Source organism: Sprattus sprattus (assembly GCF_963457725.1).
Source record: "Sprattus sprattus genome assembly, chromosome: 15".
Taxonomy (NCBI): Eukaryota; Metazoa; Chordata; class Actinopteri; order Clupeiformes; family Clupeidae; genus Sprattus; species Sprattus sprattus.
In genome coordinates, this window is record NC_137913.1 from 28509329 (window position 1) to 28533142 (window position 23814).

General features: G+C 41.7%; 1 protein-coding gene across 1 annotated transcript in view; it reads left to right on the top strand.

The window, feature by feature from the left end:
* ckap2l (cytoskeleton associated protein 2-like) overlaps positions 1 to 17640 on the top strand; it is a gene marked incomplete at its 3' end in the record, with an annotated part of 34484 nt that extends 16844 nt beyond the window's left edge. The window contains exons 6-9 of the mRNA XM_080852457.1: positions 2834 to 2989; positions 3216 to 3288; positions 7515 to 7665; positions 17370 to 17640. Of these exons, the coding sequence (XP_080708583.1) occupies positions 2834 to 2989; positions 3216 to 3288; positions 7515 to 7665; positions 17370 to 17640 (651 nt within the window). The remainder of the gene's footprint in view (positions 1 to 2833; positions 2990 to 3215; positions 3289 to 7514; positions 7666 to 17369) is intronic.
* Between the last annotated feature and the right edge of the window lie 6174 nt (positions 17641 to 23814).

A 23814-nucleotide genomic window follows, 5' to 3' on the forward strand; every position in this document is an offset into this window, starting at 1 on the left:
CCGGCTTGTCTGTATAAATTGCGTAACATGAACAATGCTTGTAAAAGTTTTGGCCAGCTGGCCCATTTTCCTCTCCAAAACTCTTTTTCCTCCTCCACACGCCCACATTCATCTTGAGCATCCGGTATCGTTCTCCCACAATGCAATGCTTGGCATTACAACATGTACGCATTTTGCGTACCTTGCACGCATTTTGACATCAAAGTACGCTGGTACGAGTTGATGGTCTAAAAGTACGCATAACCAAAAAAATATATATATCTTTTTTTTTTTTTTTAAGAACGCATAGCGCTCAATAATGCATTGCCGGTTTTCAACGGGTTCAAACTTCACAGTCTGTCTCGAGTCACCAAGGCAGCTGCAGCAGATCAAGAAGCAGAAGAGGAGTTTGACCAATCACAGACCCCCTGCCGTTACTATCGTTACTATCCCCTGTATGACCATCGAAATCAGAGAATACTAGGTTACTCTGCGGTCAGAGGAATCAACCGCTGTTTAGGTGTCAGTTAGCGATTTTTCATTCATGAATACTTACCTAACTCTCCCTTCCCGACCACATCTGGCCAATTCTTCAAGTGAGGACATTAAAAAAATCACTTAAGGTAAACTAACGAGTAATGTAGAGATAAGACGTTAAAAATGTATTTAATTTTAGCCCAACGATGATAACCATGTGGTTTTCGTGTTCGCCATCGATTTAAAATGGCAAATAAATCCTGTGTTAGTAATGGTTTGACTTTACGCTTTTTGGGTTTTTTCAAACTACTTATTTTAGACAAACTCTTGTTTGATGTTACCATGGCAGAACCACCGGATAAAATAAAAAGATCGCAAAAAATCATTGATAGTTACCGGGAGAGATGGCCATGCCTCCGTTCTTTTCAGACATCCCCACTATGCTTTTTGCACAGTGTGCAATGTCATTATTGACATCAGTCACCAAGGAGCAACAGGTAACGAACACAGTTAGATGCATATTATCAGAAAATCATAGGCCTATCTGTTAAGTTCATGCTAGAGGTCCGCGGCAGCCTTCTACGTACAGTGGCCACACATGCTTAGGCACAGCTGTTGTCTGGTCACAGTGTAAAAGGCTATATTTTTTCTAATAATAATAATAATAGGCTAATGATAATAGCAGACATCCAAAGTCTCCCGGAAGTTCCGGGAGTCTCCCGCATATTGATAACCACTCCCTGATGCCCGCAAATGACTTAAAATCTCCCGGAATCTAGAGCGAGCGACGTGCTCCAAACCGTGTTAGCATCTGTGTAGCGCGCGCACGACAGAGAGGGAGAGGGTGAGGGACCTGGAGACTGTGCGTGTGTGAGGCAGTGTGCGTGTGTGCCTCAGGAGCATCCTGATTGGCCTGCTTCGTAAGTCAACCAATCAATTTTCAGTGTGGGCGGCCTTTTATCTCTTCTCCCGAACCGAATTAATCAGTTCAGTGTATCTAGGAACAGGGGCACCATGGCACAGGGAGAGTGCCCCCCAAAAAAGTTTCATTTCATGTGCATATTATTCATGCAGGCTAGTTGCCAGGGCTACATGAAAACAACAAGCTCCTTAAACTTGTTTAAAGTTGCAATGGAATACAAATAAAAGCAGTTAACATAAATAGGATAGTATTAGCAGCATATAATAAATAGTAAAAGTAATCTACATATTTAAACATAATTAACAAAGAATTGCATAGGGCTATAGCCTATAGAATGATATTATGCTTTTATAACTTTTAGGGACCACAACAGTAATACGTAGGCCTAGGGGGGGAAATACCTCCCTGAAATGACTTTTTGCAGGTTGGGATGTCTGTAATAGCCTAAAAAAAACTCTTCCACTGACTAGAATTTAATTAAATAATAAAGAAGCAAACACAGCGCCATCATTTGGTCTTAGCAGTTGTCTAGTCCTGGTATCACATGTAATTGGGCTTGCATTCGAACATCAGACGTGGGAAAAAAGAATGATGAATCATGACACTTGATAGGTATGAGGTAGGGAAAAAATACAACATGACCATTGTGTGAGAAGTTCCTAAGGAGCCTAGAGTGAAATAACATCCCAGGCTACAAATTTGTTGTCACAGTTATCACTTATAACTGTTATCACAGTCTTTTTCTTTTTTATTTCATTAGGCCTCGTAAAGTGGTTCAGAACTGCATTATTTATTAGCTCAGAAAGTCGTCGATTGGTTCAATCATGCAACAACAGCATTATAACTAATAAAATGAAGGCCACAAAATCTTGCCGCGCCGCACCGGGGTGGTACTCAAACACATTTTCCAATGTTGGCAGGTCTGCATTGCTGCAGGCCTTGCTACTATCGTCTGGTCCTATTCGATGACGCAGAGAACACCGACCCTTGACACAGCATCTGTCGCATTAATAATGTGATGGCTAATCAGGTTTACTGGAAAGTCCTCCCTTCCCAAATTCTTACACCCTGTGTCCTCCATTTCAACTGCTCTGGCTGCATAGGTTTCTGTTGCGGCAAAGAGGAGATGAGATTCACCCACTTTTGCAGACCTGATAAACACTAACGTTCTTTTGAGCTCACACACTTGATGGATAGCTTGAGAATCCTGAGAAACATTTCACTGAATTCAGTAGAATGTGTAACTGAATTCAATTGATTAGAATTGAGGTGCAGTCCTTGATTTATTCATTCCGTAAACATTCCCAGCCAATCACCACAATGCTTCAGGAGCAGTGAAGGAAGGGGTGTTCTTTGATTGGCTGTTGAGCTCAAATATCAATAATCCTTTGCCAGAATCACTGACTGTACCTTTTAACTGTACCTTAACCCCTGGACCTTCCTATCTGTGAACAGGGTTGCCCCTCAGAGCAGGTGCTGGATGTGCTGTCTCACGTGCCCATGGCCCAGAAGTTCAGCAAGTACTGGATGTGCCAGGCCAGACTGATGGAACGAGAGGGCAACTTTGAGGTTTTGCCCCTGTTCGAAGAGGCCGTCCGGATGGTGAGAGAGGTGAGTGGTCATGCTTAGGTGTTTTTGTTTTAGTTTTTTTCCTCTTCGTCTTTTTTGTTGTTTTTCCTCTCTTGAGTCTGGTTGTGCAGCGAGACCCAGCCTTGATGTGTTTAAACATTTGTATGATGAGTGTTCACATGGTTTGTGACATAATATCGTTTGTGTGTGTGTGTGTGTGTGTGTGTGTGTGTATTTGTGTTTGTGTTTGTTTTTTTTTCTCCTACAGCCAGTAGACAACCTTCGTGCAGTGGTGTTTGAAATTCTGAAGAAGAAGGAGACTCAGGCAGATTTGGAAAAAGGTTGGTGTTAACACAGACACACACATATGTATATATAACAGGTTAAATTCAGTTTTATTTATATAACGCCAAAACGCTAAAATGCTTTCACGGCACTTTATAGAGCCCAGGGCCTGAACCCCCTTAGAGCAAGCACAACAGCCACGGGGGCAAGGACAAACTCCCTGTTAATCAGGAAGAAACCTTAAGCAGAACAGCGGCACATAAGGGAGACCCAACTGCTTAGAGCTGTCTGGGTAAAGATGGAGACAGAGGTGGGGTTGTGGCAGAAGGGGAGGGAAATCATACACGTATCAGGATGATGTGGAAAATGTACACAATACATACAAACATAACATGTTATATACATGATGCATACAAAATTGATATAGGATAAAGTGGGTAGAGAGCATTGAAGTACTGTAGAACAGCTTAATTGGTATATAGTGTGCTTGTAAGGTTACCATTACAAGAGTAAGTACAGTAATGGAACAGAAAACTATGTCGATGGTGGTAATTATTTAGATTGCAGGCAAATGCTAGCACAGAGTATGAGGTAGTATACAGTACAGTCCCGCTCAGCATTATTGGCACCCCTAGTAAATATGAGCAAACAGGCTATGAAAAAATATGTCTTTGCTGTTTATCCTCTTGGTCTTCCACTCAAAATATTCATAAAAATCTTACCTTTTCATATTCAGATGACATGTACATTTGTAAGCATTCAACTAGTGCTGGCGGCGGCAAGGTGCTCAGTGTTGCCAGATTGTAAATGGCGTATCATATCAAAGGCTCAAAATGATCATATTTGGAGTATAATGAATTATATCTGTCAATACTGGGAAAGTTTGACCAATGACAGAGCTCGCACAAGAAGGTTGAACGTAAGTGATACCCTTTCCAAAACGTGTAAAGATGTAATAACTCATTTGTGAAAGACCCAGAGAAACAATAATATCCGACGAGGCAAAATCCCGGACAATTTTGGAATCCCTGCTGGACGCATTTTTTTTTGTGACCGTAATGTTAGCATATAAAACGTTAAAACATGTGTTCGGTAACTTAACGGGATGATTCATTTCAAGGGGTATAACCTTCAGATACAAGTATGAAAAAGTTAGCAAGCATATGATGTGATTAGCCTGGTTACGAGACGGCTACGGTGTGAATAACTGATGGAGTAAGATCATTTAGCTACATTAACTCAAATGCCACGGAGACTCCCTGTTCTAACTTTGAATCGCTCTGTTGGGGCAAAGTGACCATTGCAAAGGTGTTTGACTACAGACTGTTAACGTAGCAAATAATTCCTACTATTGCAGCCAGTCAACCTACAAGCCTTGCAGGTATAAAACAAATCATGACGTCAGATGACCATTTTCAGTCTCGTTACCATAAACAAGACCCAATACAGAGCAGCACTGACATGATAAGCACTTTGGTGACAAGAAAGGTGAGCATGGCTGCAAAGGGGACTCTTGTCACATGGAAGGCTTCAGTGATGCTCTGCTCAAAAAGGCCAAGTCGCCAAGCTATGAGGCAAAGCAGTCAAGAGCAAGTGCCACTGGAAGTAGATAGATGGATACTTTAATAGGAGCTTAACATATATTTAAATATATCCAGTTATTCAACATAATAAATCAGCGGCGAAAAAAACAATAGAATCATATTTTCTTGACAAGAATTCCATAAATGAAAAGAGATCCTTACATTTTGCATCATTTAGTACTTCTAAAGAATACATGATTGTATTGTTTTTTTCGCCGCTGATTTATTATGTTGAATAACTGGATGATGCGAGTGCATGGAAATATTAACGCGAAGGGCCTTGCCAATAAAATGTATTGAAATCTGAATTACATAATATTGTATTGGCTGTCAATCATGATGGAAGAGTAGACAAGTTAAGTTACGGCATCTTTCGTGGGGGCTATGCATTAAGCCATTTGTGGTGCCCTTACCACATTGTGCCTCATTTACTGTAAATGATAGACCCAGTGACAGGCTGGCATGAAATGGCTCGCACAATACTAAGTAAGGAGGCCAAAATAATTTTTGACTCATGGCGGAAGCTAAGTTTCTCCAGCTCTCCCCAGGTTGGAAAAAAGCATCTCAAACTGCATCAGATTGACGCTTTAAAATATGGAATATTTAAATTTTACTTACAGGGGGGGCACGCCCCCGGACCCCCCCTAGAGGGGTAATATCCTCCTCACCTTTTTCACCCCTGACCCGTTTTCATGCCTGTCTGTTACTGTTGCTAAATTGATTTTTTTTTCCATGGCAGTGGTACTGCATGATTTTAAAGCATGGTGCTATTAAGTCTACCATCCTCTGTTATGCAGAAAGTGTAATTACATTGGACCTCATTCTGGAACAGTTCTTTTTACGAACTTCCCCACCGGATTCACAAATGCGTGGAAATGTGTTCTTAAACTGCCAAAGTGTTCTTAGCTTTCCACTGATTCTTAAATTGAACACATGTTCTCGTACATTTGAATTTGCATACATAAATGCCCCGCCAGCTCCTTATAAGGGCATGCATCCACAGGCAACGCGAAAGCAACTTGAGACTCAAAGCAGAAAGCGAACAACGGTGGTGCACCGGCCAGAAAACGCAGACCTAACTTCACCGGTGCAGAAGTGGAGGTACTGTTGCAGAATGTAGATGTGTCCATTCTATTCCACCATGGCTTTATCCACGCGATAAATGTAGTGTTTATTTATTCACTGCCATTTGAAGTGTTCATGTAGTGCTTTTATTTGTTTTAGAACATCACAATGCCTCGTAGAATCATGAATAATGTATTATTATTTGTATTATAATTATTTAAATCCAAGGATGTCTGTAGAATTGATGTAAGGTTGTTGGGATTGAAATCGGCATTGTGATATGGGTTTCCCCCTGGATGTCTGGCTAATGCAATCAGACAGATTTCATATACCATTCAACTCTTGCACTTTAAGCAAACTACTCCCTGCAGATCATCATAACGCTCATCCAGTGTCAGGAAGTCAGCCTGAGTCATGTTCTCCAGTGGTGGGGATAGTGGTCTACCACCTGTACCACCTGTAGTCTGTGTATCTACCTGTGGTCAGCTGTTTTGGTTCTTCATGGTAGCCGGGGACAGGTGGAGGAAGCTGTGGTTGCACCTGTATTGTTGTATCAGTGCAATGGGCAGATGGGTAGTGAAGATCAAAGAGAATATGGTCCTTTAGTGCGTTCACTCCAGTCCTGCTTGAGTTGACACCATCAGACCCAAGAAGTCCTCTGCGCACCCAGAGTAGATTCACACTGTCAATTTAATGCAGACCTTTTAGGCTGCGGGTTCTGCTCAGCCATACGTTGAGGCTGAGCAGTCTGGGAAACATCAGTTCCTCGGGCTGGAAAAGGTCCCCTGATGAATTTTTGAGCTGTCCGCTACACTGCTACTACAATTTTTGAACTTCCTCTTTGGTCAATAGAATTGCTGACCCTGTAAGCAAGACGTTACTTATTCTGGGACTTTTTCTGCCTTTTGTATTGGCACTCACACCCATCTACACTGGCACGCACATCCATTTTTACATAGCTGTTGAAGCATGTTTTTGTCGTGGGTGTAACCAGGCGGGAGTAGCATTGTGACAGCTGTCTGTGGAAATCTCAGCTGAGATCATCAAGCCTCCTCTTCCACCTCTGTACCCCATTTGAGCAGTTCAATGGAATTTTGAGTATTAGGCCTAATACTAGGCGCTCTCTCCCAGATGTGCTATGGGCTGAAATGGATGTCTTGAGTTAGATACATATATTGAGTTGAGTTTTTTTGTTTATTTTTTAAGTCTCCCTGATCCCACCTTGGTAATTGCATAGATCATAAATGTTTGAATTTACAAATCTGTGTTGGCATAATGTTTGATATTTCATATCGTCTGTAGTACTGTGTATTTGATGTCAATGTTGATCTTCCAACGTATATTTATGTTTGTTAAATATTTATAACCACACTATAGTTATTATGTAATACCATCTCCATTCACTGACATGTAATCAGGTGGATATATTGAATATTGAGAAAACATTTCTTCTCACTGTGCCTGCTGAATTGCATTATGGTGTAAAAAGTACTTTTTATTTGTCAGCAACAACCAAAACTATTTACATTATCCTTAGTAGAAGAATTTGTTGAAATATGATGGAGCCTGTCCAGTTCTCACTTTGCTGTAGGCTTGTATGACTCAAGTGATTTAAAGGTGTTCCCCTTCTGCAGACAAACAGGTCAAAGAGGAGACTTTGGAGGAGGAAGCCATTGCTGACGAACAAGAAAACATCTTGGCCACTCCCAAGACAGGGAACGCTTTGATCTGTGGTGCGAAAGGGGACTCATCTGTTGTGAAATACAAAATAACAGCCACCCCAGGGTATGTCAACACTGTTTTCTTCGAACCATTCCTGGTTTTGTCAGATTTAATCTAAACAATGCGGGGCTACACTGCCGTTCACAGGGGCCAAGGATACAGGAAGAATGTTTTGGTGCTTTGATTTCAGTAGAGGTATTAGAACTAAAAACAAAAGAAAAAATGAACATTTCAATCCAGCAATGCTACCTCTCCCATTAAACATTCAATAGGAAGTAATTTAAAGGTGCGGTCTGCTATTCTAATGCAATACACTTAGTCAAGTTCAGCGAGAACTTCCTCATGGTCTTTTCAGTGTGTGGGCATTCATCAGGCCTTTCCTGAAAAATAGATGCACTTTTATTAAACCCCCAATAGAAAACGTATAGTAAGTAATAGGGCTGTAACGATATTGGATCGAACCGAGAAATCGCAACACTCTGGGCCACGAACCTGCATCGCGATGCGAGGAGGCAGAACCGCGACATGCCCTCAGCGGTCACTTGATACAAAAAGTTTGGTTCGCTAGTAAAGGCGGCTGCTTGCTTCAGCGTTGGGGTTAATTGTTGCGCAAAATTTACTCAGTGCAGTTCATCCTCCCAAAGGTTGCGCGTGTTGTCATGAGCATAGACATGTATAGATATGTACATATATACATATATATACATGTCTATGGTCATGAGCCTGCCATTTGCTTGGCAGATAGAAAGCTGTTTCCCTAACAGAAAGTCTGAAGCTTGAAGTTCTTTTCAAACCTTTGCTTGGGTAGCACTGCTAAACTGAGCAGACATGCAGACTACATTTTAGTAATCTCATCACGTAACATTCGTTTTCTAAAAACAATCACATAGTATTGCATGTTTTACTGTGGTAGAAAATACGTTAGCTTAATGCTAACGTATATGGGAAATCCTATAGAGACCGCGCTAGGTATTAGCATCAATTAATTCATGTTAATGTAGGTAAAATGGGTACCATTCTCATTTGGGAGTACCAGATTATGAAGGTATCTTACCCAGTGAGCAGGCGCCGGGTGAATGTGGGTGCAATTTGTATGAATTGTGATATTGTCTCCACGAGGGCCACCAAGACACACTGGTGCTGTCCTTGCAACAGCAACAATATGTTGGTAATCTCACCCGATTGGACAGGGATCAACCATTCAACACAAAGGCAGATCAATTAAGTTGATAATCCACAAATCAGTCTCATTAAATATATCAGTCTCATAAAATATATTATACTATCAATTTGGAACTCTGATTAATAATTACATTAATAACTACAAACAAAGTTACCTTATTAATAGTATGGTTGAAGGTCATTGGAGTTCTGAATAGAAGATGTTGACAACGTCCATTCTTGTGTAACATTAATTAAACCAGCGTATATAAATCAAAGTATTTATTTACACAATGATAAGAAAATAACACACAATATGTAATCTAGCTAAATGTATCTAACTAATGAATTGAAGAAGTATGTATGTGTAAGGAAGAGGGAGTGTGTGTGTGAGCGAGCTTGTAAACTCGGTGTTGCGCTTTTAGGAGCGCGCCTGAAAGTATGTGCGTGTGTCCCTTTGTCCTGACTACCGTAGTTCCGCGTGCATGTGTATGCACGTTCGTGAACATACAAGTGTGGTATGTAAGGGACGAGCCTATGCACAGCGAAATTCGAGATTGTGCTTCGCGTGTGTGGCTATATGAAGGCCAATGTATTTGTAATCGTATGTGATTTAAGATGCCATGTTAGAATAAAGAGATGGTTAGTAATGCATGCAAGACTCGTGTGTCTGATAAGCTATCCTAACGATTTCTCTTGGATGGTGTGGCGAAGCCAACTACCAAGTAACAATAAAAAAGTATATAACAGTTATGTTCGGTAAACAAAACAGATACAATACATGAACAATGGCATATGTAAACAGTCCTATGCTAAGCCAGGTTGTGAACTAGCTAGCTAGCTGCCCAGTCGATGTTACCAGTCTTTTGGAAAAGTGTTGGCGCATCCGATGTTCCTGAGGCAGAGAAGAAGATGATGCTGTCCGGAGATGGAGAAGTTGTCCTTGTAGGCCGTAAGGTGAACACGGTTTTCGTTTCAGCCCGTTCCACTCACTGGCATCTACACAATCTTTAGCTTATAAAAAAGAACGAGTCGTGGTTAGTTACCAAAAAAAAGTTCGTCGCTGATTTTCCAGTCGATTGTCTATATGGCTTTGTTTTATGCAGAACTAGAGACTTCAGAGCGTAATAAGATTTTTGTCGGGAGCCGTGCCACGGTTCGACACGTGATCATGCTACACCAATGAGAAGGCTGCATTTGTCAACAGAATGGAAAAATGGCGGCTCCCGTGTGGTTAGAAACATCGTTAAAGATAGAGGAAAACATCCGAACATCCTCAAAAGTGGGCTAAATTAATTCTAATTAGTGCTGTATAGATAGCCGCGTCCAAGAATAACAATGAGGCAAATATACGATAATGTTATTTTTATGTTAAGTTATTTACATCAAGTTTGACATACGTGGGAATACCCATTACTGAAGATCTTACATGGACTGTGAACACCCACCGAAGAAATCAAGGCAAAGACTGTACTTCCTACATCAGCTGAGGAAGTTCAGCACCATCAGCTGTGTGTCCTGACAGCATCACTTGGTATGGGAACTGTACAGCCTGTGACTGCAGCACCGAATCATCAGAGCATCTCTCCATATTCTGCAGGAGACCTGCAAGAGAAGACCTACCTACCAGCGCCCAAGGTATTGTAAAGGATTCCTAACATCCTGACCATGGACTTTTCAAAACACTGAGGTCAGGCAAACGTCTCTGCTGCTACAAGACCAGAACAGAGAGACTGAGGAGGAGCTTCTTTCCTCAAGCATTCCTTATCCTAAACACACACAATGACTATAAAACATCAATTACACCTTTTTTCACACACTGCTCTTTAAACTCCCTCTTGCTATTTATGAAAAATATTTCTTGATCTTTCTTTCTCCACACTCGCACAGAAAAAAACAGTAGTATTTTTATGTATGTGACAAATAAACCTCCATGTATCAATAAAAGGCAGTAATTGTAAATACCAATGACCATCTGTTTGTTCATTCATTAATTCATTCATTCTTCCACAAATGAAAACAACACTAATGAACCATAAAAACACTCTTCATGAAACATGAAATATGATAAATAAAACTGTACAAAACTGAATAAGAAATAACAGATTAGGGACACTCAGTCCTCACTGTTAGTGTCAGTGTCAGGACAGTTATCTTCCAGTTCCTACAGCAACGACATAGGTCAACTACATGCAACACAATCCTGCAGAAAAACATCTGTCTGTCTCACAGGCACCTTTGCAGCCACAGTGTATCACATGCAAAACACTGTCAGGGGCTGGATTTCTAGTCATCCAGGTGACGTGAAGTTCCCATCCTCTATTTGCCAACCATATCCAGCAGGTGATGGAGCACTTATATTATGTTTGAGACAGGACCTCATTATTGCAGCCTGGTAGTTTGCCCTTTTGCAGTGCTGATGGAGGGCATCAGTGGTAGGGGGAATGGATAATTCTGGCAAGGCTGATGATGTCATACAGAAAGCCTTGAACCTAGCTTTATTTACATTATCAGCAGCCGACTGATCATATAAGTGGCATACATACTGGCAAAGAAATGCAAATGTTGACTGCTCCAAGTTTAAGTTAGTACCTAAACTTTTAAAAGCCTTTAGGTACTCATCTTTCTTACATGCAACAGAAAATGTCTTTCTTTTTCCTTTGCCATAAAAGGCACTTGTGGAGTCACACCCATAGAATGTTTGAATTCCGATCAAGGCTGAACACACACTGGTTCCAAGAGCTGATGACACCTTGGTAATGTCAATGATACATGTCCTGTTGCCAGTCCCTGTGAAAACATATAAAGTGCATGGCAAATCTGTCTGCACACTTACAGCAATGACTGCCACATCTGTAGATGCCAGACAGTGTAGCGGGTTAAAACGGAAACAGGGTTCACCTTGCAGCCTATATGAGGATGTGCATGTGTGTGAGTGTGAGTGTGCACACACTGGGCACCTTCACGAGGCTTCTCTCCAGTCTTCTCTTCCACACACACACACACACAAACAGAGTTGAAGACCTTGTAAATGTTTTCCCACATAGTATGTTTTTGCATATGAAAATGCCAGTGAAAATGCCTTTACATATTGTAAACATATAAAAGGTCAGGCACATTTATGTGGACCTTCCCTGCCATGTACTATCAGGTGACGTTTTAAAGACCCAGCTTGTTTAGAAGTTTTTCCACATGGCATGAGTATCAACATATGTATTTGAGAAGGGCAAACTTCACACTTCAGAATTCAAGCATTTAAGTGGCTTTTCTTCACTGTGCAACCGCTGATGGCATTTCAGACTTGATGTCCTAGTGCAGTGTTTCTCAACCACTGGGCCGTTGCACTTATCATCCTTATTACTACTGTATTTTGTTCTGTGTCTTATTGATATAATGTATTTAACCCTTATTTAATGTTAATCACAATTACAAACGAGGGTCTGACAGGGCTTACAATTAGGTGTGAGTGCTCCAGATCAATGAGGAAAAGTCAACCCCCTCGCTGGATTTCTAAAGTTGGGATGATTATTGTATTTCTGTAAGTGTGTGTGTGTGGGAGAGAGAGAATCTGGGAGTGGAGCTGTAATGTTATAGGGGAATGAGGGTTTATTGTTGTGAATGAAATCTCACCTGTGAGTGTGTGTGTGCGTGTGTAGGCTATGTGTCGATGTGGAGTGAAATGTGTGTGTAGCCTACTGTATGTGGGGTGTGTGTGTTTGTATGTGGAGTGTGTGTGTGGTTGTTGCCACCTTAAGTTTTTGCCCATTTTCTTAAATCCATAGTGTCAAAGTTAGTTAAACTCGCAGGCAAACATAGTTTTTGCAGGGGCAGTGAACCAGCTCAAGGATCACCTTTGGAGCTGGTGGAAGTGACATCCAGAGTCATAATTCTTGTCTTTGTTCATCTGTCAGACGATGTCATCATTTCTTTGTGATTTCTAAGAAATGCTCATGAGTTCTTACAATGTTGCATGGAATTGCTTGTGTATCATCTAAGCCTATGATTTCTCATAGTTAAGATCACCTCAGCTGACGTAGGAAGTACAGTCTTTGCCTTGATTTCTTCGGTGGGTATTCCCATGTATGTCAAACTTGATGTAAATGACTTAACATAAAAATAACATCATCGTATATTTGCCTCATTGTTATTCTTGGACGCGGCTATCTATACAGCACTAATTAGAATTAATTTAGCCCACTTTTGAGGATGTTCGGATGTTTTCCTCTATCTTTAACGATGTTTCTAACCACACGGGAGCCGCCATTTTTCCATTCTGTTGACAAATGCAGCCTTCTCATTGGTGTAGCATGATCACGTGTCGAACCGTGGCACGGCTCCCGACAAAAATCTTATTACGCTCTGAAGTCTCTAGTTCTGCATAAAACAAAGCCATATAGACAATCGACTGGAAAATCAGCGACGAACTTTTTTTTGGTAACTAACCACGACTCGTTCTTTTTTATAAGCTAAAGATTGTGTAGATGCCAGTGAGTGGAACGGGATTCGTTTTCTAAAGGACTTTTCGTGCTTCACCTTGCGGCCTATTGCTGTGATGTCGTCGGAATTACACTGCAGCTTAGATCGGAGGATTTTGATCGCTCGGAATGTTGCAGTTTCCGTGAGTTCTGTTGTGCTTTGTCCCGGTTGCAGAGATAGCTAGTTAGCAGGTCTAATGTTAGCTGCTTTGCTAAATTTACTTTGTCTCAGTTAGCGGGCAGTGTTTGGCTAACGAGAGATTGTCTTTGTTGAGAACAAAAGAGTAGGCCTTCACCAGTTGATGGTGGAAGGACGAAGACGCTCCTTGGCCGACGCCAGGAGATAGAGAGATGTGAGCTGGCCAACGCCAGAGTAGAGAGAGGTGTAGCAAAGAGAATGAATGTATCATTTCAACGCAGTTTATAGTGAGAAAGTGCGTCACGGTTTTTAACACCTTGTTGGCAGCCAATGCTGTCTCATGAAATGCAGATAAGAGAGTTTAGGTGATAAGGGAATTGTGGGTAATGAAGTCTTCGGTTGGACTGGGTACCGACATTAATGTTTTTGTATGAGCCTGACATTTGCTCTGCAGATAGATAACAGGTTCCGAAGTTTGTTGAATGTTTTTCAACAGCATTGCTTTGAGTAATAAAAACCTCAATATTTGGTTATAAATTGTTTCTTCATTTTTGGATAGCTCATACTTATTCTAATGTGAATGAGAAAATATATTTTAAAAATCGCAAGGTAAAAAAAAAATATAATAATAATAATAATAAAAATATCGTGGGGTGTATCGAACCGTGGGTCAAGAATCGTGATACGAATCGAATCGTGAGGTAGGTGTATCGTTACAGCCCTAGTAAGTAAGTAAGTAAGTAAGTTTTATTTATAGAGCACATTTACACACAGCATACACTGACCAAAGTGCTGTACAATAAGATAAAAATAATAATGATAGTTAAAAATAACAATAATAATAATAAATAAAGATAAAAAGTGAATAAAATACAACAACACAACAATACATAGAGGTCATAATAATACAAAGGGGGAACATTCATTTCCAGGGCATACCACACAGACATGAACAGGAGGTAGGCTAAAAGGGCAAGGAAGGCCAGGGAGTAGAGGTGGGTTTTTAGCCTAGAATTGAAGGCAGAAATGGAGTATGGGAGCCACAACGAGCCAGGGAGAGATCCTTCCGGCCTGTGGAGTGTTGATAGAGGACTTCCTTGCGGGGTGCAGAGTTGCCTACAGGAGAGGATCGTCCAGGAGAGCCGCGCCGAGACTGGATAGTCGGTATGGCATCCTCCGTTGCTCTATTGTAGATCTTGAAGGAGCGACGAGACCCTCTGTGTATGTAGCGCTTCCTCCGACGGATCCCCGTAACCTGGCAAAGCTGGAGTACATCTTCATCGATGGAACTGATGGCATAGGAGGCAAGCTGTTGGAGCTGCTCCGCGGTGTAGATATATCCCATGTTTAGTAGTCTACAGCAGCTCAGGCAAAGCACAGCGCAAAGCCTCAATCTCCCTGGGAGGGCTAGTTATTAGTCAACCGACTAACCTAGCTGCTGGTCAGCGTCAAATCCACAGACAGGATGAAGGAGAGGGAGAGAGACATCGAGTAGCCCAAAAACAGCAGCGGTGGAGCACAGGCAACCAGCTTCAGATGGACCGAGGCGTTGGATTTCCAAAATCAAGCTCAGGATGGGGTAAAGTGCAAGAAAAATTGTGACAAAAGAAGGCCAAAACGAAGTTAAAACGTATGACAAACTTGAAAAACTTAAATAAAAACAAGGCAGACGGAGCGGCGTCAGTGTCGCCAGCGTCCCCGTAACCTAGCAACAGCATTGGGGGGACACACACTCAAGCATTCACATACAGGTAAACAAATGTAGAGTTGAAAGACAAAACATACATCGAGTATATAAACAGGGGAGCCCGCAGGATTCTCATGCATGGCACACTCACTCTGGGCACACACATTTGGCTCTTTGGTTCATTTGTTTATTAACGTTCATGTTCCCTACAACCTTCAGTATGCTACTACTCAAAACAAAACTGCCAGCCTGCCCTGTGCCACTGCTAGAGAACTCAGTGTGTGTATTTTGTGTGTAGGTGGATATCAATCAATCAAGATAAATGAATATCAATACGTTAATATTAATGAAACAGAGACCAGCAATCAGAATTTCAGCGCTTTATCTTTTGCAAAAGAGGGAGACGTATCACAACCAAATATCATGAACAAACTCCAAAGATGAACTGGGCACAGCCAGCCTTATGTGAGTAGAAAAAACAGGTTTCATGACAGACAAAGGGCGGTATTCTCCCGTCCCATCGCTTCAGAAGTTACAGCAGTGATCTCAGAATATGTCCTTGAGCAGTGGTCATGACTATTGAAAGATTGTGCTGTCCTCCGGCAAATTCGTCGGATGCCCACGCTTGGTTCAAGTTAAAGGGATAGTTCGGTTTTTAAGACATGAAGTTGTATGGCATCTACATCACCAGTGTAATGCAATCCACGCTGATTTACCTCCGACAGCGTCCTGTGAGCAGAGTTCTCGTCCAGTTTTGGTCAAACCGAAAGTAGTCCGGCAGGTTTCCAGACCCAGGAAAATAAAACGTTTCTCTTCCCAAAACATTATGTGTTCAAAAGAGTGATATATTTGCATCCCAAAACCGTTGTAGTGGAAAAAGTCACACCTCGTTATCACTTGGCCCTATTTTCAATACGCTCCACAATGCAATCTCACAGCTAGAGTCTACCTCTTTGATTCGCGAAAGTTGATTCGCGAAAGTTTGATTCACCAAAGTTGCCTGAGAGAAACGTCCATCACAGGAAAACGATGCTTTATGTCAATTTTATCAAATGTTGTCTCAGTTTTCATCGTTTTCCTGTGATGGACGTTTCTCTCAGGCAACTTTGGTGAATCAAACTTTCGCGAATCAACTTTCGCGAATCAAAGAGGTAGACTCTAGCTGTGAGATTGCATTATCGAGCGTATTGAAAATAGGGCCAAGTGATAACGAGGTGTGACTTTTTCCACTACAACGGTTTTGGGATGCAAATATATCACTCTTTTGAACACATAATGTTTTGGGAAGAGAAACGTTTTATTTTCCTGGGTCTAGAAACCTGCCGGACTACTTTCGGTTTGACCAAAACTGGACGAGAACTCTGCTCACAGGACGCTGTCGGAGGTAATTCAGCGTGGATTGCATTACACTGGTGATGTAGATGCCATACAACTTCATGTCTTAAAAATCGAACTATCCCTTTAACTTGTTCAGAATAACAGACTTGTAGAAGACGGCTTAGCGAAAGAATGTGTTTATTCAGTCATAAGCCACGGTCAGCTCCATACAGCACAAGCATGCACAAGGCACGTCTGCTGCTGAGGAGTTGGTCTCCTTGCTTCTTCTTCTTCTCATTACAAAAGGTTGTGACTCTTATAGTATAGAATTAACATGTAAACAATACCAAGAAATGAAAGGTGTGTCCATAAATGAAAGTAGGAGGTATTAACTAATTTGGTCTAATTTAATTAAGTGTTTGTCTGGGGTCCTGGCTCCGGGACATCCCATACAACCATTGATCTCCAGCTGTCCTTAAGCTACATCAAGAGTCTGGCTTGATGGTCCTTCCTGGCCCTGGACAAAAGACAGGATCTATCTTGATGTCTCAACCAACATCAAATGGTCAGGGAACCAAATGTTTAGGAAGCAGGCCTGACGCTCCGTCTGTGAGACCTAGATGCATATTCACAGAATGGGCCTTGCCATGATGCATATGAGATTATTTTATGTAAACTAAAACCTTTGTATCTAACTGAATCTAACACTATCAATAAAAAAACAAGCTGTTTGCCTCAGCAAGAGAGTAGGCCTCCTGTAGGTCTCAGCACAGAGGATAAGCAAGCAGATTAAAATACTATAACAATGTCCTCATTAAAATGTATCTATCAGGGCACCATTGCATATACATATAAATACACTAGATACAAGAGTAGGACCAAGGCGAAGCCGAAAGTAAGCTTGTTGTGAACACAAAAGAACACCATTATTCCATTTAATCCGTGTGTGTGTGTGTGTGTGTGTGTGTGTGTGTGTGTGTGTGTGTAGCAGGTGCAGCAGCAAGCATCAGGAGCGCTTGCGTGTGGACGGGCAAGAACTCCGCTTCCTCACGCCCGTGCGACGCTCTGTGCGCATCGAGAGGTCAGCCCCACGCTACCCGGCAGCGCTGCAGGAGCAGGACCCGTGCGTGGGTTCCTTCCGTGACCTGCGCTCCTTAGCCTCCCCCTCCTCCACGCAGAGGTCCCCGCTCTACATCTACCGGGAGAACGAAGCCCTTAAAGACCAGGTCCAGGTCCACCTTTTCCCAGAGGAAAGCTAACCGGGCTTCAGAGGGCATATCCAGGGGAAGGGCTGAGCCAGAACTGGAAGCCAACCAGTGCTGATCAGATTAAGTGATACTCCAGCTAGTCATGAACACTCCTGTCATCGTTTTTAAAGAGAGGAATGTTGCGTTACACGGTAACACCTGGATATTATAACCAGGCACATGCTCCGAATATATAATGAATTGAAAATATGGAAATGAAAATGAACTTACATGCTTACTTGTGTGTGTTTTGTCTGTTTGTTTGTCTTCATTAGTCTATGTGTGTGGCTGAATTTTCTACTTTTATTTTTGTTGCATAATAAATTATTTTGTCTAAAAGATAGTATGGACTGGAATTTGAGTATAATATATTTCTTGAAATTAGTAGTCAATTTAAGTTGCATGCAGCTGTACACATTTAGACCTCACACATCCATACAACAATATACTGTATCATCCAGTAGCTGAAATGTTCAACTCATTTAGCCCTGTAGACCAGGGGTTCCTAACCTTTTTTTCCTGGCGACCCAACCTTGATGATTCTGGTGACCCCAATCATTCACATTCACATCAAGTAGGAAATGCTACTTCCACAACTGCTCTAAATCTGGCCTCACACAAATACGTGCATCTGATTGCCCTAGGTCCTCATTGCACCCCGGCTCTGGCAAAGGCAGTGGCTTGTTTTGAGGGGTGGGTCATCTTTTTTTCCGTGGAGGTTTGAGGGGCTGGGAAGCACGTCATAGATATCAGACACAATTAGTGGTTGAAAAAGAAAAATACATTTGAAGGAGACTGGACAGTACCCACTTTAATAAGCCATTGCGTCAGGTCATACCAGAGCAGAGCAACAATGAGAAGATTGAGTGATGATTTATTAATGAGAAAATATTTATGGCTGTAGAATGTAGCCTACTGAAATGCGTATCTGAAATAGTCTTGAGGCTTGAGTTGAGTTTTTGCCATAGTGTAAATTGAAGCAGAGGGCCAGGAAACGAGAAAACGGAAAAAGTGGCACGTAGGCTTATTTTAATCTATTCAAGAGAAGACCCTTTGAATAATCACGCTTACTTATGCTTCCGAATTGATAGTTTTCAGTCACGTGACTACAATAGGTAGCTGGCGGCCAAAAAGAGCAGCGAAAATGGCGACAAACAGTTAGACAGGGTCAATTTTCACAAAATCAGAACCCCGAAGGCATTTTGTGAATATTTATATTATACAACATTATAAGGGTATTAAGGGGTGCTGAATCCAAATCTGCTGTAAATCAGGCTGAAATCTATTTTTCAGTGTATATTTTTGACTAAACAAGGTACAAACATAAATCAAATGTGCTTTTGTAAGTTTTCCTACATGGGCAATTCGATGCCATATTCAGATATGAGATGTAATGTGAAGAAACTGCTTAAATATTGCAAAGAAATGCAAATGTTGTTATGAATAACTGCTATGAATAATTACTCTGTTATTATTAATACTACTTAAAATAATAATAAGGCTACATTTACTTATTTTGATTTTGAGGTCAAATGTACAAACAATCAATAAGATCCAAAAGCAGGAAGATCCATAGGTCATGGTTTTATTCATTGAACTATATCCCAGTTGACATTACAGTGACGGCTTATTAGCAGTCCTCTTCAGTGTTCTGGCAAGTGTTTCCTGCAGTTGCATGCGTCTATACATTCCATGTGACTCTTTCTAAATAGAATAGAAAAGAAAGATTACAACCAGTACAAGTAGAAGTACATTGGAATACATGTTACAGTTATCCTTACAATTATTGTGTTCCTTTGTTACTTTTTCCCCTTAGTTATAGGCTCACAACTATCAGGTTATGTGTTCAATATCTTCTAATAACAAACAGTTGGCAGTAGGCAGTCTGATGTTCTGAACCAGTTTCCAATCTTGTACACAACGATCAACATCTGCTCATCCCATATACACATACCTGCAGCTGCAACGTTGGCTGAGGCATCCCTTAGTACACCCACATGAAGTGAACTCCCTGCAGGCTTTAGGCATAGGTGGCAGAGACATTAGCCGTGGCACTAACTGACCTTCCTTGTGCATCCATCCCATTTCATCCACTGTGGGAAGATCAGGATGTGGCAGGTGAGCTTGGTTCCAGATTGTCGCTTGACAGTGTGAACGCAGGATATGAAACCTCACCGCATCTGAGGTTGGAGGCAGTCTCTTGTAGCCGACCTTTGCAAAACAACTTCACTCTTGCTTTGTTGCATTTATCAACCTCGGGCACACCATACATCTTACAGATGAATTTCTCTGTCAAATTCACAATATCTTCTGTGAGAGGGCCCTTCCCAAGGCCAGTAAGATCGGTGTGATGTTGCTCGAACAGTTGCCGGGCTGTTTTCTTTCCGTGACCGCTAAACTGAAACACACTATCACAGCCAGTGATGGCATGGAAGGCAAGGAGTGTGTCCACTTGATCATCAGATAGTAACTTGCGAATGACATGTACTGAAAAATACTTTGGATCCTTTGATGTCCCAGCTTTCATGTAGAGATTGGTACATCCGATTCTATCATGATGTGCTAGAAGTAGAAGAAGCATGTCTGTGTCACGCACTGACACGACTATTGCCTGGATGCAGTGCAAAATCAGTCGTGTATCAGCCTCCTCATGGTCAGCACTCAGAGAGGAGATTTCAAGTTCTGGATCTGATGACTTGACAGTGGTCGCTTCAGCAAACCACCTGATACTACAACCACAGGCTCATCTTCTGGGCTGTGTTCTATCAGGTGGTTTGAGAGAAGTCGAGCAACATCTGCTTTGTTCTCTTCCAGTGCCATAAAGCTCGACCAGTCTGCTGGAAGTGGAACAGAGTCATTCACGATTTCTCTGCGTACTGGTCGGTGGCGTTGTTTACGTTTCTTTCTTGTGCCTGTTTTGATGGATTCGTCATGGTACCTGTCGAAGACTACATCAACCCTCTGGTAATTCTCTCCCATCTTCAACACTGTGTCAGCAAACTTGTTGGCATAGTTGCCGAATGTTGTAGTGTCAGGCGGCTTCCCAAGTGCCATAACAAGTGCTTGGCCATCAATAAGCAAGCAGCTGGATTCCTGAAGGGGCACATCTGCAGGGGTTTGGATATGTTTTTTCAGTATGTTTGCTAAAACAGCTTTGTTGGTGGAATGAAGACTGCCGTTGGCCAGAGATGGCGGGATGGGCTTGAGTTGAATATTTTCCAGATCTACCTTGCGACTTGCTCTGTAAGCTGTGATGAGCCTTTGTAGAATCTGCCTGTCCACTTTGATGATGATCTTTGTGCTTGTTCTTGGAAAGTTGCACGATTTCATACAAAGAGGCAAATGTTTTTGCTTTGTTCTTCCCTATGGGTGACTTCAGATCCAACTGCTGGTCACTATCTGGAGGTTCACACAGACGTTTTCATTTGTGCCTGTCTAAGGTCTTCAGCACAGAATTCAGAGATTCTTGAATCTGGGGTGTGACCACATCCTTGTTGATTATGTTCTTGAGTTTGTCCCCACCATCTTGAAACACACCGTGCTCTTTTAATGATAGATATATTCTGCTTTCATCCACGTCATCTCTTTCCATTCTACTCTTTGTGCACTCTGTGTGTGTGTACTCATCATCTTCTGTGGTCAGTCTCAGCATCACTATGTTATCACGATATATGATCGTACAAGAAGAAGGGCAGCATACGTTTGAAAGCATACAGGTGGAGATCCCACAATCCATCACATTGCGCTCTTGTGAAACAGAGGATGCTGAACAAAGTCATATAGTGCATAGCAGCATTCTGGTCATCAACTGCAAGTGATGCAGCAAACTCTTTCATGGGCTGCTGAAATCGGTCTTTAGTGAGTTTGTCGACCATTTGTGCGATGTGATCAGCAACTATGGACTGGCAGAGATCTGCAAGTTCAGCTCTCAGTGTAACATCAACCTCATACAGATATGTGTAAAGCTGTGGGAGTAGTAGTTGCCTGTAGAGCCTGTAGGGTAAGCTTGTGGGTCCGCATGGCACGTGCATATCCCCTTTCCTGCCTTGACCTGATGAGCAGCATTTGCTCCCAGAAGATCACACTTGACCCATAGCTCGCTCAGGCCAGAATCAACCATCTGTTGTCCTATCACAACCAGGAAGTTCATGGCAATGTGAAGGCCTCCAAGGTATAAGCACGTCCTTGTATTCTTCAAATGACCACCTCAGTTCTAGCAACTTTGGATAAAGTGCCTCATCTACTGTCAAAATAACATGCTGTTGTTGCATTGATTTGGAGACATGGAGCACTCGCTTGACGACTGTGTTCAGTGTATCAGGTTCAGATGCAGGAGCCTGGATGATAGGTAGATACCCTACTATAGTTTTCTCTGGGTTGACTGTGCTTGCCTTTTGATTATACAATGTCCAGTAAGGCATTGGCTTTTGAGATGTCCTGGACATGAAGAAGGCCATGTCTGTAGCTTGTGCTTTCTGTGCTGCAGGACATTGTTCGGATGATTGTGTGAAAGAGTCTGCTGCTAATGCACCACTATTTGGCCGCTCTGTGATTCCTCTCTTTGGTGCAGGTTTGTCCTGGCATATGATGCATAACTGTGGCTCTAATGACATTAAGCTTTCTCGTGTAAAGTCTATTGCTTCAGCCATGATTTCTGTCTCCAATTCAGACCTCAAAACAAAATACAAAGGAAGTGAAAGTAGCCTGACTATTAATGAATATTAATAATAATAACTGAGTCATTTTTGCACAACTTTTGCATTTGTTTTGCCATATCTAAGCAGTTTCTTCACATTACATCTCAAATCTGAATATTGCATCAAATTGTCCATGTAGGAAAACTTACAAAAGCACATTTAATTCATGTTTGTATCTTGTTTAGTCAAAAAGATACACTGAAAAATAGATTTCAGCCTGGCGGTGGCGGCCATATTGGATCTCAATTTTGACATTTTTGAGCTTCATATACAGCAGATTTGGATTCAGCACCCCTTAATACCCTTACAAATGTTGTAGGATATAAATATTCACAAAATGCCTTCAGCACTTTTAATAAGCACATCTTCAGAAATTCTGCCTAGACTAAGTGGACAACTTCGAGCAGTGCCGCCTACTCAACTACGATCGCCATCAATCGTATACCATACCACTATAGCCAGACAGAGATATTTAGAAAAATAATACATTGTAGGAACTTGTGATCCATTTACTGCACCCGCTGACATTTGTATTTCTTTAACCTCGACGAATTCCTTGCCTGAGCTCAAGTGGAGATATTTACATCTATCTCATAGAAAATCTGTCCCTCTACACATCTCAAAAACTATAAGCCTACAAAAGCACAGATAGCCTAGTTAATTAATTTTCAGAAGTGGATGGCTGTCTTTTCTTGCCCGCCAGCTGGTCGTTCTGACGTCACGTGAAAACTATCAATTGCTGGCAGGTTTCCTAGGCTATGACCGGCTATGACTGTAGGCTACACGCTCGGGAAGCGTATAAAGCGTTTCACGGAGGACTTGCAAGACTACATCAGCTGCAGGACTGCGCCGTAAAGCTGTTGGGACGAAGCAGATAGGTTCGCAAGGTAAATCAGAAACTTCTTTTCAGTAAGGTCCCATGACGATGTCGTAGGCTATAGTTTCCCATAAGATTATTTTTTAATTGTGGGTTTGGCTGTTTTTTTGTACGGTTGTATCAAGGGGGCAGTTTAACATGCTTAATTTCTCAGATATGTCTTTTAGTTAGGCTTATTAGGCTGTTTAGACATTATACAAATTGCAAAAGCTGTAGCCTATAGGTTATAGCCTACCTCATATGTGTTATTCTGTTTTCTCTCACTATCACTTTGATCATGTATCCTACTTTCCAGATTTGTATCTAGCCTTCAAAAATACTTTTCCAACGGTTTCTAATTGGGCATCCCTGCATAAAATGGCTAGTCAATGCAATTTACAGGTTCAATTAATCCGCTGATAGGCTATTTATCCATGTTGGTCTGACATGGAGTAGTTTACCAGTACAGATTTGACAGTTTTCCCGTTTTACAGAAGTAGCCTACCAGGTACTGTGGTAACAAGGTGACAGTTGTAACATAGGCCTATATTTCTTTAGATCGTGTCTAACGTAACCCGAAGAAACTCGCTGATGGCATCAGCATGCCACGCTCAGAATTTCAGATTGTTTCTC